The 18,297-nt window shown below is 36.6% G+C and overlaps 1 protein-coding gene across 1 annotated transcript; it reads right to left on the bottom strand.

Moving 5' to 3' along the window:
• Positions 1-1,691: 1,691 nt before the first annotated feature.
• Positions 1,692-15,160, bottom strand: LOC116656678 (spermatogenesis-associated protein 22-like). The gene is made up of 9 exons (XM_032498042.1): positions 14,570-15,160; positions 13,828-13,943; positions 11,965-12,093; positions 10,174-10,234; positions 9,950-10,042; positions 7,829-8,171; positions 7,000-7,129; positions 4,848-4,945; positions 1,692-2,006 (listed from the first exon to the last, which is right to left on the bottom strand). The coding sequence occupies exons 1-9, from the start codon at positions 14,662-14,664 to the stop codon at positions 1,815-1,817; spliced, it is 1,257 nt and encodes a 418-aa protein (XP_032353933.1). The 5' UTR covers positions 14,665-15,160; the 3' UTR covers positions 1,692-1,814.
• Between the last annotated feature and the right edge of the window lie 3,137 nt (positions 15,161-18,297).

The following is an 18,297-nucleotide window of genomic DNA, read 5'->3' as shown; positions in this document are numbered from 1 at the left end:
TTTTTCACATGTGGACTTAATGTTCTGTATTGCAGCAGGGAAAAGCATCAAGTGAAGCTCCATGCACTTAATTTCTCAGAAATTTGCTTCCCAGGAAAACATGTAGGATCCTTTCCTGAGGCTGTCACAAGTCTCTCTAGAATCACAAAACAGAGAGCCAACACTTGAAGATGCTGGCAGGATCAGGGCTATGAGCCTTAGCTGCTCCATTAACAATGTCTCTCTCATCCTCTGCACCTGGGAAATCAGTAGTTCTCAGTCTGGACTGCACATAAGAATCACAAAGGGCAGTTCTTCTAAAAATTTAATTTACATATTGCCTACCTTGAGGCCCTGTTAAGTGCTGATTTTGATTAAGTAGGTCTGTTGTGGTGCCTAAAATTCTGTATTTTATAAGCACAAATTTTATATTTAGTGATTCCAATTCTGTTGGTCTGAGGAACACACTGTATTTTAAAATATAGATTACTGCACTCTCATCCAATGAATGTAATCAGAATTTCTGGGGAGAGGGGTGCTATCTAATGGCCATTAAGTCATTCAAATATATAGTCAAGGGTCAAGAACTTCTGCATTAAATGCCTGTCTCATAGAGAGGTCTTATGCTGAAACAAAAAAAAATCTTGTGAGATACATTACACAGTTATATTTATAGACGTTATCATTAATTAAAAAAAGGACTAATGTGAGTAATGAACATTAGTCAAAATATTTCTAGATTGTGAAGAAATCATGGGAGGCTGAGAGGTGAAGAAGGGAGTTATCACACCTGAAAAGTTCTCCTGCAGAACATGATACAACCTGGGAAATCAAGACCCTCAGGTAGGAAGGACCCTAAGGGACCAGCTCATTCATCCTCTGCCCAACTTACCCAGTGTGTCTGAGGGAGACTCCAGGACCCATGACCTGAGATCCTGCCCCTCTTTATTCACTAAAGCGTAAGAAGTAACAGCCTCTGTAGTTATTACCTGTATCTGCAACATCCATTGTCGCATCTCCCATTCTATACATCCCCAGGCCTAAGGAGCCCTGGATCCCAGAGGAGTCTAGATCCTGGAGGAACTCATTAAAGACAAAGCAATTACCCAAGGTCTCTCTAGGACAAATGCTCTCAGGATCCTAGAGCTGTGAATGATTATAACCACTGATCACACTTGACTATAGGGAACATGGGGATGGAGATAAACTCATGTCTGGATGCTTAATCACTGCCGTTTAGGAGTGGGCAGCAGTCCATTGGGGCCAGAGCCTAGATTTTCAGCAGTTAAGAAAAAAAAAAAAAAAAAAGACGAATGGAGAATCCATAAAACAAGCAGGGACCAGACTACAGCTATCCCAAAGTAGATGCACAGACTAGAAACTTCAGTATAATGCCTAGTGACACTACAGATAGTGGGCACCTTTGTCTTGTTCCTGGGTTTGGTGAGAATGCCTCTATATTTCCCCATTAAGCTTGATGTTGGCCTCTGGGCTGACTCAAATCTATCTGAGTTGACGCAAACGTATTCTAATCTCATGTGAAATGAGTATCTACCTATCTGTATTACTATTGAACATTTTTATCTGAAACGGTTTTTTAATTTTAGCAAATGTACAATTTTTATAAAAATACTAAAATTATTTTTCAAAAAATCTTTCCACATTTAAAAGGATTTAATAAAGTGATTTAAAAAATAAAATAGAAGGATTTAAATATTTTAATTCAACAAGTGTAATACAGAAAAACAGTAGCCATAAAACCATGGAGATGGTAATTGAAATAATAACAGAAAAATGCTTTTAATTTAAACTATTTAAACTTCCTTCATCATCACTTAAATTTCATTCATTACATTAGTATAATACCTCATCTCAGCATCTACAGTTTTAACAAAGGCTTGAAAAGTTTTTTGTTCAGAAACAGATGCCGGTCTGACAGAAACACATTTGAAAATATTCTTTTTCTGGTCATAGTTTCCAACACACCTATGAACTCGGCCTCTAATCAGTCTTGGAAGTTCACGATCCTGTTTTTTAAAAAATAAATATCGATAAAGTTATTTATGACTTTACTTGAATTTCAATTTTTTAAAACTAATATCATCAACTAAATATGAATCACCCCAGAGTGCTGTAATTCCCTTACCTAATTTAGAGCCCCAGTGTTGACAAGATCATAATAGCTAGGGAGAAATGCGTGCCCTCCACAGAAGAAAGCCCTTCACACTTGGGTAGGGCTTCTTAAAAGGCAGTGAGCTGCTTAAAAAAAAAAAGGAATATTCCCAATATAATGGCACATGAATATTCATTTCTATTAGACTGTCAGTTTCAATAGATGGCAGACTAGGTAGTTCAGACCAACTTTCCCACTAAAAACAACTAGAATAGCTAGATGGAATATTTATTTTAAAATCTCCTGAGAGATACCAAAGGCAGTGAGGAATTACAGAGACCCCCATCTGGGAGAGGAGAGCAGTCCAGAATGGGGCCTGATATCTGGGGAGGCTTTCCCTGCTGAGGTATCTGCCAATTATAGTCAAGGCATTTTGAGAGTGTAAGAAACTGAGCAGAGCTTCTGCCAGGCTCATATGGCTAGGAGAAAAAAAATGGAGACCAAAGCCCCTCAAAGAAAAGAGATTCTGATAATCACACCATGTCCACCCCAGGCTTAGAGTTGGGAGACTCAGAAGGGCTATGCACTAATGAGATTAGTAAATCAGAAAAAGAACAGCCAGCTCCAAATCCTCTCAGTCATGAATAAAATTAAAGTATTCTGGGATTGCTCTCACTAAGCAGTCATAAAAAGCACAATAAGTATCAGGGAAAATGTTGGTGATTACTAAAAGGACTATACTATGGTAAAGGTTTTCTGTTTCTCAAAAGCCACTCTTAAGACTGAAAAAGCAAACCATGGAGTATGAGAAGATATTTGCAATACACATAATAGACAAAGAACTTGTACCCAGAATAGTTTTCTCAAAAACTCCTATAAGTCAATAAGGAAAAGACAAATAATTCAATAGAAAAAAATTATCAGAGGCCTGAACAGATTTTTCAAAAGAAGATATCTAAGTGGCCAGTAAACATCAAAAGTGCTGAACCTTCTCAGTCACCAGAGTTGGAGAGAAATGAGATAGCAGTACACTTACTCACTAGAATGACTAAAATAAAAAAGACTGACAGTACCAAATGTTGATAAGAATGCAGAGAAGGTACAACTCTCCTACACTGATTGTGAGTATGTCAACTGGTAAAACCCTTTGGAAAATTCTTTGGCAATAATTACCATATTAAAACATATACATGCACTATGATCCTGCATTTTTTATATTTACTTCTAGGTATATACCCAACAGCAAGGTATGCATGTGCACAAGAGACGTATAGAAGAATGTTCACAGAGCATTATTCATAATAAAAAATCAAGAAACAACCAAGAGGCCCACCAACAGCAGAACAGAAAACTAAATTGTGACATATTTATACAGCAGAATATTGTACATAGAAATATATAAATAAATGAATTATAGCTAGAGTGATGACTCTTATAAACACTGTGTTGACTAAAAGAAACCAGACATAAAAGAAGACATTTCATATGATACTACTTATATGTAAGTTCAAAAATAGGCAGAATTAATTGATGATATTAAAGTCATGATAATGGTTAATATTAGGCAAGAAATAGGAGGTAATGAATTGGAAGAGGCACAGAGACATACAGGGTGACAGCAATGTTCTATTTTTATCCTTGGTAATGTTCACTTTGTGATACTCCATGGAATTGTACAGTTATGATTTGTGCACTTTTCTGTACATGTTATACTTCAATAAAAAAGTTTTTTTAAAAAACTTAGACTAGAGAAAAAAGTAAAATAATAAAATAAAAAATAAACATTCAAGATATTATAGAAATTAATAACATGACATTACTACTTCTGGATCATCTGTTATGTGTCAGTTGCTATACATTCATGTTTTATCATCTAATCTCCAAAACAGATTTTCAAAGCAGGAATTAGTCTCTGCATTTGACAGATTAAAAAAACTGATGCTCAGAAAGTTTAAGCAGCTCACTCAAGATCATAAAGGTAATAATAAGCGATGGAGTACAAACTGGAATCCCAGTGTGATTTCAGAATTAACGTCAAACTCTTTTACAAAGTATGGAAGTCTTATAAAGTCTCCAGCCTCCTTTGTCACCCCCAGCTTCCTTTGTTACCAAGCCTCTTTGCTACGTTCCAGCCCACTCACTCCGCCTTCTCTCAAGTTCAGAAGTACTACCCTTACCTCCCTCACTTACTAACTCTGTACTCTGGTAATTATAAACTACTTGCAGTTTCTTGAACAATCTGGGCTCTATCTGAGCTTCATGCCTTTGCATGTGCTGCTCCTTCACTGAAGAATGCATTCCTCCCACCTCCTCCCCTGGTCCCAACACTTTGGCTTAATTTATTAGGCCTTAAGTATCTAAGATAAAATAGGTTAATGCATTCTTAAAAAACCTTACAGTGATCTGACCACCCTTCCTATCTACTTCTATAGCATTCTGCACACACCTCTGTCATATCATTTGTCATACCACAGTGTAACATTTATGTATCTTGTCTTTCTCCTGAGATTATAAACTCTATGGGAGAGTCATTTACCATTTATATTCCACTTTGTATCCCTTGCAACTAGCACAGGGTAGGCTCTCCATATAAGTTGAACAAATAAACAACTTTAATATCAGAACTAAAACCAAACAAAATGTTGAAAGTACTACTAAATTGTTAACAGAATTTTTACTACAGTGGAATTATAGCTTGCATTTGTATGGTTTTGTTGGCATAAGCTTTGCAAAGAACTCTTAAAAAAATACTCACTATTTCATAAAATACACAAGGCAGAATATTCTTCCCATCTCTCATAAGAAAAGTCTTTGAACAATATGGGCCAGGTGTAACAGCTGAATCGAGAACAGCTAAACAAAATTGAAACAGAGGGGAAAAAAATCAGTGCTGGTAAAAAGCAAATAAAATTTAACAAAGAGAAATTGATATTTAAATAACTATTCCCACACCAATCTCTCAATAATAAGAAACCATTTTAAGAGAGAAAGATATTCCCTTTTTTAAGTTTTTAAAATTTGGGGGGGGGGTTAATTAGGTTTATTATTTATTTTTATTTTATTTATTTTTTAATGGAGGCACTGGGGATTGAACCCAGGACCTCATGCATGCTACGCACACGCCCTGGCACTCAGATATACCTCTCCCTCCAAAAGGGAAAGATATTTCTGAAACTGTTTTATTCTAAGGAAAACAAAATTTCTGGCCCTCTCCAACTTAGGATCAGTTGATTTGCCAAAGTTTATACAATTGACAATAGTTGGCCATCTGAAGCTTTTCTCTTACAATGTGTTCTACAAAGTAGTTAAAACCTCAGACAAGTCTACTACATTACAACAAATAAAATAGTCATGTATAACAGATAAACATCATAATTTAATGAAAACATTGAAACAGAATCAGAAGTCATGCAATGGAGTCTCAATTCTGCAATTTACTAAGCTGAGCAAACTGTTTAACCTCTTTCAAATCCGCTTCATCTATAAAATTCAAATGATAATTCATGTTTATCTCAAGAAATTATTATCAAATGAGAGTATTATTCATTCCTTTCCATCTATTATGTACTGATAGTGAACATTTGTTATTTTGAGGTCAGCCTCTATTTCCCCTCATGATATCTAGATTTTCCTTTAGGAAATCTCTCCTATGCCATACTTAGCCATATGATCTGGATGGGATTTGTCCCACTCCCAGACCCAGGAGTGACATAAGATTGATGTAAGCCAATCAGCATATCCCCTTCCCCAGCTACAGAGTTCAGTGTTGCAGTGATGGGCTTGTTATGCAGTTAGAAATAATGATATGCAAGGGGTCATTTGCTAGTTTCTGGGAAACAGCAAGCAGAAGAAACAATCGAAGAATGTGACAGTGTGGTATATGGAAAAATGTGTGGTATAGAGAACTTTGACAATCATCTTAATACCATAAAAGTCAGAAACTACTGGAGAGACCACAACTGGGGTCTCATGATCAATTCAACACTGTTACAGAACAGAAAGATGGCTAAATCTCAAAAACATAATACTGGATGAAAATGCAAACTCTATATTGTAAAACACATAAAAAAGTAATTAAATAAATATAAATTTATGAAATCAAATGTATATAGTAAAATTATAAAAACATGTAAAGATACTACAGTGATTATCTCCAGAGAAGAAAAACAGATACAGCTTTCAAGGATGTCTATAAAACAGGTATGTGGCTATTTATTATATTCTCTAGATTTTTCTGCATGTTTAGAATATTTCATAATTTAAATTACTTTAAATATTTTATTTAAACTGTGGAAAGAAGTATGTTTTGAATCTCCACTTCCTGTTTGTCTCTTCATTTGAAGTAAAATCAAATTCCAGACACATTCTATAAAACTCTCCTCCCTTTTAAATATTAATTTAGAAAACAGATTAATTGTAGGGTGTTTACACATATCAGTAAAGGACTCTTCACAAATGTTCTTTCAGAATATTTACTATAATTTAATTTATATATAAAATTACTACTGGATTTAGTGTAACAGAGCAGAAAGAACACTCTATTGAGAATAAGGAGAGTTGGGTTTTAGATCTATCTGTGCTGCTAACTAGCTTTGTGATTTCAGTCAAGTCTATTTTAATTATTTGCCCCATTTTTTCACCTACATCAAAGGTTAGGTTAGATTACTTGAAAGAATCCTTCTAGTTTTGACATTATGAATCAGAAGAGTACTACCATGAATAACCAAACATGTCTTAAGTCACATAAATCAGTGACAGATCCCAGGAACTGAAGAAAATCCTAATAAACCATAATCTCCTTCTGTAAAAATTTTATTTTTCTTTAAGATCCTCTAGGTATTCCTATTAACATACAAAACTGTTGTCCAAATGGTATTACTGAAGTATTTTTGAAGTGCTACACCCACCTAATATTTCAAAAAGAAGTACGGTTTTCTGTGCATGTTCACGCCAGTACTTCATGCTTTCAATAACTGCAGATATAATTCTTAAAGAATTATCTTTTTCTTTAAACTTTAACTGATACAATGAAGTTTCCTTTTGAAAAAATAAAAACATAGCATTAGAAAAACCTGTCATTTTTTTCATCATACTCATTCACTTTCTATGTAAAGATTCTAAGTCCTTATACTACACAAATATGTGGGTAAAACAATTTACCTCAGATGGCTTATATGGAAAATACTTTTTTCTTTTTAAGAAAAAACTGCTTACAGATGTATAGGCATAATCAACACAGGGTACTTAAGCACTCAAAGACCAACAACAGTAAGAAATTGTTACCACTCCAAGGCTGAAAGGACAAGCGGAGGAAATAAAATGATCAAGCTTGTGAAAGCTGGACTCATGGAGGGCTATATCATGCAGGGACACAGCTGCCGCCTGTGACACAGCATTTAATTAGGGAGGGAATGGGAAAATCCAACCTCTCTCCCTACCTTTGATGTCCTGCCAGTGTCTTCCATTCCTACTGGCTAACCCCTAACAGAAGCCAGCTACGGGATCCCAGGACGATGCACTATGTAGGACCATTCAGCCTTCCAGAACATAGAGAAGGGCAGAGGGTAAAGAATCTATTGGGCCAGGACGTGAGGAAGGGAACTGGGTATTTGTGCTAATCAAGTAACGTAGGCCATGGGAATAATTTCAAATGCTCTTATCTCTGTAACTTTCTAAATATTTCACACATTTTTAATGTAAATACAAAATGTAAATAATTAATATTTAAAAGTTTACCTTCAGGGTGTTTTCTGCTGGAAAATCATCCAACATTTTTTTCTTAGATTGATTTTGTTGAAAATTGGGCTTAAATGCCTGTAATGCACTGTTTTTGTCTAGACTTCTCATTGTGGAGCCAGATATTTTTGATGAATGTGTTTGTGTGAGTACTTTACTTTCTCTTTGGTGAGATAAGTTAGTTGATTCAGATACTCTTAATTGCTTCTGTTGTTGAGCTCCCAAATTCACTGGATAAGAATTTATTCCATTATCTGCCATTTTATTTGTTCTTTTGCACTGAGGCTTAAAATCATTTCTATCCCAAGTTTTAAAACTGGTATTTGTGTTGCCATCTTTGTAGCTGCAATAGTTTTTAAAAAAAAAAAATTAGTAATAGCGTTGTTTCTATATATTTTTCTTAATTAAAAGAAAATTGTTAATGAAAATGTGCATTTATATGGTAATTTGTGGTTTATAAACTACTTTGTAACTACTGACTAGTTAGAAATTCCAAATATACCATCACAACAACCCTACAATACATTATACTCTCTTTTCGAGTGAGGAAACTGAGCCTTAATGAGGAAGTAACTTGTCCAAGGTCATATAACTAGTTACTGACAATTCAAAACCCAGGGAATCCTAGTCTCCCAACTCAAAGTCCAGTGCCAGAGAGTATATTTTTAAACTATACAAGCCTTCATATGACAGTGGTTGTCTCAGAGTAGTAAAATTTTGAAAACTTTGCTTCCTTCTTCATACATTTATTTTTTTTCATTTTCTACAATGTAAAATTTTCAAAAGTTAAGCTATGGCTTGATATTATAATGTCAGTGATTTTAAGTCACAAGGAAAATACAGGCAAGGTAGATAGCTGTTTGATGAGGAATTCTGTACTTTTACTGTGTAGCTTAAAAGTCCTACTTAGGAGTAGTAGGAAAGCAAATAACAGCTCCTTAAGTTGTAGTAAAATATAAAGAAGTCAGTCTAAAGTTGATATATAGATATTTTAGAACTTTTTAAAAAAATTCATACTGTAATCTTTTAAAATAACTATTGTTATAACATTCTGAAAATAATAAAAGTAACATGTCTAAAAATGGGCAAGACAGCAAATTGTCTGATAAACTCTATTACAGGAGGAGTGAGAATAGAAATGCCTTGGAAATTAGAAGAATGCTCTTCTCTGGAAAAGCCAAAATCATCTAGAAAAAGGAAGATGCTGGCATGGAAAAGCACACTGATACAAAAGAAAAGACAACATGGTAATTATAAAAGAAAGAAACTAAAATTGCCTTCTCCTTCATCAAATGCCTGTGAGGACATGAAAGCCTCTGGTTTCAGAGCATGTAAGCTAACGTTGTCCAGCAATTACCAAGGAGCTTAAAGATCTTAATAGGGCAGAAGTACAACATTCAACTGTGGCCCAGAAGAACTGTAACAAGGATAGGAGTGTCAAGAGGGTGTTCCAGAGGCCAAGTATGAAAGAGAAGACTCCTCATATCTTTGGCCATCCTGAACAAGGTAAAGGGGATGTAAAAGATCCAAAATCTAGTTATATGAATATTGGAGGGGGGGTCCTGCCAGCTCCTTCTATGAATTACTGACTTAAATTATACATTATCTTACATTATTTAATTTTTACAATAGATCCATATAAGAAGAATCGTTGAAAGACATTAGGCGCTGTAAGAGAACAATTCTGAGTAAATAAGGGTATTAGGCATTCTAAGTACTAGGGTAAGACTGAGCATTCTATTTGGTTTTCAATTTCTAAATATATTCAATATTTAGATATACTTATTCCTGACTCTTTACCTATTATCAATTACATCATTAATGATCCACAGCAAAATCATAAATTCATGGTGATAAATATTGGCAGAAACTTCATTACAGCACAGAGTATTCTTTGAAAACATAATCACTGCCAAAATTACCTACTTTTAAAGTTTTATATGGCATGTTCTCTTAACTTCTATAGAACATAGTAATATCACTATAGTTATAATTATAGAAATTTTCTAAACTGCAATTCTGTCTAAGAAAAGAGAAGAGATTAGAGGAGGAGAGAAGGGAGTAAAGGAGGAGATGGGAAGGAAAAGGAATAGAATAAGAAGAAATCTTAAGTAGACTCACCTCCCACCACTCTTACTTCTTTCAGTATTTGATTGAATAGATTTCAACACAAACTCTTGACTTCTCAGGGGATGAGAAACTGAATATATTTGCCTTTCAAGGAAATATGTCTTATTAACTATTAATAATTTGTTCCCAGATTCATAAATATAAAACATACATAGAAGAATAACATCAGTCAGTAACAGACATACAGATTCATTGGTATAAATTTTTCCATATACCCTGTGTTCATTGTTTTCGTTAAAGGAGGCAACTCTGGATTCATAGCTTCCCAGGCCCAATCTCAAAAGATATAAGTAACACAGGTAAGAGTAAGGTAGGTAGCATTTTTTGGAAATAATTCTTTCATATTTATTTAATTTGCAGGGGGGAGGCAGTTGAAAGCTTGAAGGTGAAAAGAACTTAAATATATGGACATGTTCTTCAACAGTACTTTGTTGTGGAATTTATCACAGCCTGCCTTATTACTTTTTTTGAATGTCTTCCCTGTTGTATTTTAAGCAAGGTAATAGTTTAATCTGTATCTCTCTTCCACAATCAATCCTGGTATAGCACCTTGTGTTTTTCATCAGTTCTTATTCTTACTATGTGTCATACATTCTGATATTCTCTATTCTACTCTACTTTAGTCTCTTTTATTTCTTTTTTTAAAAGACTGATTATTTCCCAACCTACTAATGGATCAAGACAAAAATGTGGAAAACAGTGGCCTAGTCCTATTTCTTACCCAATATAAGAATCCTATTATATCTCTGACAGACAGTAATCCTGCTCAGAGCTTGAAGACTTCAGTACTTCAGGAGGACACACACTTCCCTAAGGAGCAACTCACATTGTTATTTTTCAAGATCATCCATCATTCATGCTACTTATAAAAAGTATTTTAAATAGTGGAGAGTTTTTTAAATGACAAAAGATGATCAGATAAATGCCTAAATGCATATCCATGTGAATTTTTTATGTTCTCCATAAAAATGAGAATATGAAATTCATACTTCCAATTCCTCAAGTGTGGAAGAAAACAAAATAATTATAGATTTGAAAGTAGGTTAAGGTCTATGGTTACACACTGGATAAAATTAACAATACAAGTATTGACATATAAAGGGATTTTAAAATTCTAGTTCATAAATCCTATTAAAGCTTTTTTAAGTGTGCCCCCAAAGTGCAAATGTATACAACCAGCATGTACCAAGTATATTTCAGAATAGCTGCCTGTCCATGCCTTCTTCCAGAGAGAAGTAAAAAGTAAGCAAACATTAAGACCTCCCAGCACAAACCACCACAGCTAATTGTTTCAGAGATAAGAGGCCTACCCATAAAGCTAAATCAGGATTTCAATGATCTTACTTAAAAATATGAGCTGAAGCAGAGGCTGTCTCTAGAATTTGAATCAAGAGAAACAGAGGGCAGCCAATGATGGGCTCTGAGAACTAGCACTAAAAGGTTATATTAACAGCCAGCAAGGGCAATTTAGCTCATGTGCTAGTCGAAGGTATAAGGAAGTCAACTGGATAAAGGAGTGAAAAACCAAAAAAATGAAGAAAGGCAAAAATGACATTAGAGAAAAAAGACCACGGACAAGCAGACAAATTCCTGGCCAAGCAGACCCCTCCTAAGGTCTATTTCCTTCCACCTTTCCCATGTTCCCATTCACACTTATCCCTATTCATGAAGTAATTTGAGTTTCTCCATTCTTTACCACCAAATGTTTAAGTCACAATACCTACATGTTTTGAAAAAGAAAAAAATCTTTACAATATAGATTACTGCTTCATTAGAACAAAGACTCCATATTTAAGATACTCCATTTAAATGCTGAGACATCCTTGTAGACAAGGAAACTCAAACTACTACACTAGTCTGCTCAGAAAGAGCAAAGTAATCCTTTTAATTGGATAGTGGAAAGAAGAAAAATAATAAAGTTTCTACTTCCATTATAATAAAATAGAAATGGTAGTTTTCTAGAGTCTTATTTCTTATTTTCTGAAAATTTTAACTTATTTTCTTACCTGTTGGTAGAGGAGGGAAATCATAACTGTCAGAAGCAATACTGATACCTGGATCATTTTTAAGTGGATTGGATGTTAATGGTTGTCTATTCCTCTTTTTCTGATTGAACAATGGTACAGGCAAACAGCCTAAATTATATATGTCAATAAATTAGTACATAATAGGCAAATAGTCAGATCTAGCTATAGAATAATTACTAGTATATAATAATACACAACTTGAATTTGTCTACTTCTATACATTAATTTTATATTTACTACAGATATATTTCTATATATTTGGATTTATTTTTACATTCTTAAGATCCCAAATAGGCCTTGCCTCTACAAACTCCTTTCTTGTTTTGCGTTAACACTGCTTTAATTCATCTTGAGTAATTGCCATCTCCTCCCTCATCCCCCAAACTTTTCCAAATCTACTTTTTGTTTCTGTTACTTTCCTCCTGTGCTTGCTTATCACCATATCAACTGGAGGGGACCCTTCAAGTACACCAGAGGGAAGGGAGAACCAAAATCTGACCCATGCTTTCCAAAACCCTAACCACTCTCTGGACCATGGGAGCACCCCCTTTAAGGCCATGGTTCTCAAACTTTCGTTTGACCAAAATTTATCTGGAATTATGTTTAACATACCAGTTCCTAGACCCCACTCTCATAGATTTTATTTCCATAGATATGCTTTGAAAGCCAAATTGCTGCAGTTTCAACAAGAACTCCAGGTGTCTGTAATGCATATTTTCTGTGAATCATTTTGAGAATGACTTAGAGTAATAATAATGAGTTTAAATGAGAACAGATACTATTCCAAACCCTCCAGATGAAAGACCTGGGATCGCAAGTCTAGTCAAAAGTCAGAATTTATAAACACTAAAGCTAGAAGGGCTCTAAGTGGAAAAAGAGGTCCCACAAGTTTGCACATTGTACAGTGAAAGAACTTAGATAGGGCCCAAGCTTCCTAAGTCTCAGTTCAGAGCTATCTTGCCACTATACCATACTCTAGTTGGTCCATCCGCACTTTCACTACAGGAGAATATAGACTCTGTGATGGCTGTATGATGAAAGGCTGGGAAAACGATGTGGACTCTGGAGTCAAACTGTCTAGGCTTGAAATATAACTTCAAAGCAGGTCTAAATTACAATTTTAAAGTCCAAACGATGGCTATTTCCTTAAACTTATCGTGCCAATATGACATATACTGAGAGGCAGAATAAGATAGTGATCAAAAGAATGGGAGTCAAATTCAAATCCTGGTTCTTCTACTTCATAAATTATTTATTTACCCTCTTTGTGCCTTTGTTTCTCATCTAGAAAGCAAGGATGACAAAAACTCTCTCAGAGTTAAATAAATGAATACATATCATTAAATGCCCAGAATACAGTATATCCACCATAAATCATAGCTATTATTATCTTCATTCTGCATTATCATCATTCCCCTGGTTCTCTTCATTCTTGCCCTCTGTCCTTGTACTAACTAATAAGCAGGAAAAGCAGAAATGGCACGGGAAGCTGTTAGGAAGACAGAAGTAGCTCTGGAAATATTTTAAACAAGTCACAAATAAAAATTAAAGTATTATTAATTTCTTTATTTTCAGCTTAAAAGCACAGAACAACTCGTGAAGCACATGGGGATTGTAGAAAGAACACAAGAGTAAATCCAGGAAAATCTGATTTTACTTCCACCTAAGCCACTAAGTGTTTTGTCTTGAGTAATTTATTTCCTTCGACCTAAAAAGTAGAGGCTAGACTATATGTTCACTCTTTTTAAAAGTTCCTTCCAAAATGTTGTATCTATATACTAGATAAGGTTTACATGGTATATACAAACTACAGAAAATTTTAAAATAAAAGTCAGTCAATACCTGCTGTACTTCGAGTTGAATTTTCATTTAGGTTTCTCTTCATTTCCTTCAATATCAAAGTCGATAACTCTTTCTTTAGCACTTCAACCTTACAGCATGAAGTTATTCGACTAAACCTTCAAGGAGAGAAATTTGTAACTCATGTGCTATCAACGAGAAAACCAAATTCTCAGCCTGGAAATTCCTGAAATTATGGTTGAAAACTATGGTTTCAGACTTAATAGTGTAAACACGCTATAGTCTCTTGCTTTCTGAATAAGAATTTACAACATAACCCATTTTCCCAAATCTGTTGGAAATAAGACCAGTGTGGCTATAAGCTTGCCTCCTAAACATACGTGGATTTTCACAGAGTCTACGGAATTTATTTCAGAATCAAGGACCCACAATGAGAACAATTCTGGAAAATGGACTACAAATTGGCAAACAAACAAGGCCAGGGAGGAAACACATACAGTTGAAAGCCAATTAAGAATGTGTTCTGTGTCTCACTGTAAAACACTGTGCAGATCATTCTGCTTTGGCCATTAGTTTGAGATCCCAGGATTATACAATACCAAAGCCTAAGGCCACACTTAATATGCAGAATAATTGTAATGATAAGTTTCCACAGCTTCTGTAACTTTAACAAGTGAAACAAGATTTTTTCTGTTTTTCCTTTCCTTTTACCACAGAATTTCTGCTGTAATTTTCTCCATGTTTAGTCTCTTATAGTCTAACTCCAATTAAATTCAGCACTTACCTGTTGTGTGAAAAGCTAAGATCACTTCTGCTCCCAGGTTCACTGCCCCATGAGACAAACACACATGACCACCACTGAGTAATAATGCAAATCATACTGAGGTAAATATCAATTTCTAAATATTGTTTCTAGAAATAAAACTTGGGAATCATGAGGTCAGGGATTTCCTCTGTTTTGTTTCCACGTCTTGGCCTTGATGGATACAGCAGTCTCTTTAGAAAATATTCTTGATGCCATTCTAGGAACCAAAGCAGAGGTCGGGCCACCTTTTCTTAGCCCAGAAACACCAACGCAACTCACATCCTGAACCTAGAGGCGGCTGAGAAGTGTTAGTACGTTTTTGAGTCTCAGGCAAATAAAAATGCCGCATCCTCCCCTGGACCCCTGACCCTGGTGGGGCGGGGACCCTGAGCTGCCCTCTCCGCTTCGGCTTCTGACTGGATCCTAATCGCATTAACACGGGTGGCGGCGTCAGTGTGCAGAAAGTTTGCTCACTGCAAGTTTCTCGAAATAAATCTGACTCTGCCATTCAGCTGTCTCTGATCTTCCTTTCTCTCCGATTCTAACACATACACACACACTCACACACAGCCCCCCCCCCCCCCAAGACCGTTGCCTCAGATGGAGGCCACGGGGCCTACTTCAGCCCCTTGTGGGAAAACCTCCAGTCAGGGCTCCTGTTTTCTTCCAAAGATTTCTCCTGACCCCAGGGCTCGAGGCAGGTTAGTAACTAAGGCCTACACAGATTCTTTCCCTTCTTGGCCCTCCTGCCAACCCGACACGCAACTTGAACCCTCAGGTTTCTCGTCTCCAGTCAACCGTCGCTCCGTCAGGCCAACAGCAACTGACGCTACCTTCCCGCCTCCGAAAAAGCGCGGGAATCACACCGTACGCATGCGTGCTCCGCCCACGCCTCCGACTGCGCAGGCGCAGGGGCCGCTGACCGGTGAATAGCGAGATGGCGTTGTACCTTCTGTGGACCGAGGGGAAGAGATGCCTGCCCCCTCTCCCTGGCACAGAAACGTGAACGCGCCCATGCGTTCTCACACTGTGAAGTACGGGGCGCAGGGATGGCTCTACCTCTTTGGAGTTTTGCCCAGAGAGGGACAAGCCTGTTCTCGTCACCTGCGGGGCCCTCCCAGACTCCACCCCAGCTTCGTCCGAAAATTGGGCCCAGGGCTAGTCCTCCAACCCCGTTCCCGCGCCCCAAGGTCATTTCTTAGGTTCTAGATATGCATTTGTAAGTGGCTGGTGGTAACCCGGAGTGTGCCTAGAAGAGAATGGCTCAAAGGCCACAGGCCTCAGAGCCAGGTCATGGGGGTCTTGCTTGGTTAGGCTGAGTTTCTGCGTGAGGTCAAGCAGGCGGGGCACTGGAGACGTCCGGATGCCTGGGTTTAGATGCCGCCCCGCAAAGCCGAGCGCGGTCGGGAGGGCAGGGCCAGTGATTCGCCAGCTGGAGCTTAGGGGAGGGAAAGCACGCGCAGCAGAGACCCAGGACCCCGGGGAGGGGAGAGGAGGGGCAGTGACTCCGGGCTCTGGCCCTCGGCCGCTGGACTGACCCTCCATGATCCTTTTATCTCTGGCAAATTGCTTACCCCTTTTAAACCTGCATTTCCTTGCTCAGTAAAATAGCAATAATAAAATTGACTTAATGGCCTCAAAGGTATTAAAAGAGAAAATGAACAGTTTTGGCACATACTAAGTGTTCAGTAAATGTTAGCCCTTATTTGATAATAGTCGTCTGGGTTCAAGGAACATGTTTTATTGTTACCCAGTCTTCTGATGGTTTGAAGAGGAATAGGAGAAGGGAAGAGGTGCAGAGGGACCCAGAGAAGGTTGTTAGTAAAGGCCTCAGGTTATTAGACCATGAGACATACTGGCAGTTTCGTTGACGATTAGATCAAATGAAGGAGAATGTTAGGAGATAGGATTAGCAGTAGATTGAGACTAGATAATAGGAGACCTTGAATGCCAAATTAAGGAGTATGTTTGAAGGAATATGGTTTTCATTTAATTTGAAAAACAGAAGACTTCACACAATAAAATTCTGAAAAGTCTTGTTAGTCTTCATGGTCCCTGAGAGATTTTTTTTTTTTTAGTGAGCAAAGCTTCAGGGAAGCAGATTTTGACCTAATGTATATGTACATACATACGTACACACGTACACAATACCTATCTACCCTTCAAAGTAGATTTCTCATTGAAAGAGAAAAACTTTAAACCCACTGTGAGCAACATCCTGTGCTAGATCTGTTAGGACTTCAGACATAAGCAGCACGGAGTCTTTGCTAGCAGGTTATAAACTTGTCTATTCAATCTCTATCTTGTTCCAGTTATCGTTTATGTATTTCCATCTGGAAAGTTGGTCAGGATGGATGACAGCAATAGAGGCACAGGAGAAGAAAAAAATGATTAGAGTAGTTTGATTATGTGACTGCTGGACAACCCCATTATGTGTGAGACACCTTATGTTTAATATTGGAGAGAAGACATTCTTTATCCCCCAATCAAACTAATTTGGAGACAACTCCACCTTAAATTTGTCTCCTACAAAATCTATTGGACAGCCATGACTATGAAAAATTTATTCTCCTTTTGTTTCAAACTACGTTATTTTACTAATAAATGAGGCAGCACTCTCCCCAGAAAATATTTGAAGTGCTTAAGTTATTAGGCTTAATTTTTAAGTACTTCAAAACATTAAATATTCAACCTAAGAATGAGATAGTGACAACCAGAGAGGGTCCCACTTTGTATACTATCAGAACTCTCAAAAAAGAACTAGACTAACAAAAACTTGTAGTTTTTGTAGGGCTCAAAAATTTAGTGTGCTTTGGGAAACAGGGAGTTAAAAATCTTTTGGAAGTTAATGTGGTATAAGAGTATGAAAAGCCTCTGTTGCTCTAGTTCTAAGGAAATGCTCGCCTTTTTTTTTCTAATAAAGCTTTCCGCAGAAGACCAACTCTGTACACAATAAACAAGGTAAGTTAGGACAGAATTACTACAATTCATTAACTCTCCAAAAAGTTATTCTTTTTGACGTGTAAGGGAAACTTTATTTATGAATGTTAGATGTGCTTCAAAGTGCTGATGTGTTAACATTCCATAAAACAAGCCTAGAAATGCAAGTCATTTGTGCCAGCTACGAGGACATCGCTGAAGCAGCATTTCCAGCAAGACTAGGGCAAAGAGCAGAACTAACCACAAACTGGCAGAAAAGGGACAAAACATAGTCAAGTGTTAATAATTCACCATAGTTACTGCTTTTAAAACCAAAGTAACTAAACAACTATCATCTGTTACATATTTATGCTTGTTTTTGGCATCTCTAGACTGAAACGTTCAGTGTCTGTGGGTAGGAAAGCAAAGGCTACAGGGGCTTTTTCTGAAGTTAGAACAGTCATTTTAATGTATAAACTTTGATTTTATTATTTTGCTTCCTTTATCTCTGCATTATAATTAAAGGAAGAACATAGGTGTTGGTTTTTTAAATATTTTGAAGTATCCACATTTTATGTTTCCATCATGTGTTTTGTTTGTAAGCTCGTTTGTTTCCTGAGCACACTGAAGTGACTGTTTTTTGTGAATTTGGAAAGAGCAAAATTAGAACTTTGGGGAAAGCCAAAAATAACAGGGAGCACCCTACTGTTCTGTGAAAAACACTGGACTTAGATTGAGAAAACCTGGATCCCAGGCCTGGTTTTCTTATGGAAGCTCAGAAACTTTGA

The sequence above is a fragment of the Camelus ferus genome, chromosome 16 (genome assembly GCF_009834535.1).
Source record: "Camelus ferus isolate YT-003-E chromosome 16, BCGSAC_Cfer_1.0, whole genome shotgun sequence".
NCBI lineage: Eukaryota > Metazoa > Chordata > Mammalia > Artiodactyla > Camelidae > Camelus > Camelus ferus.
Note: the sequence above shows the minus strand (reverse complement) of the source record. Positions and strands in the feature narration are given on the sequence as shown.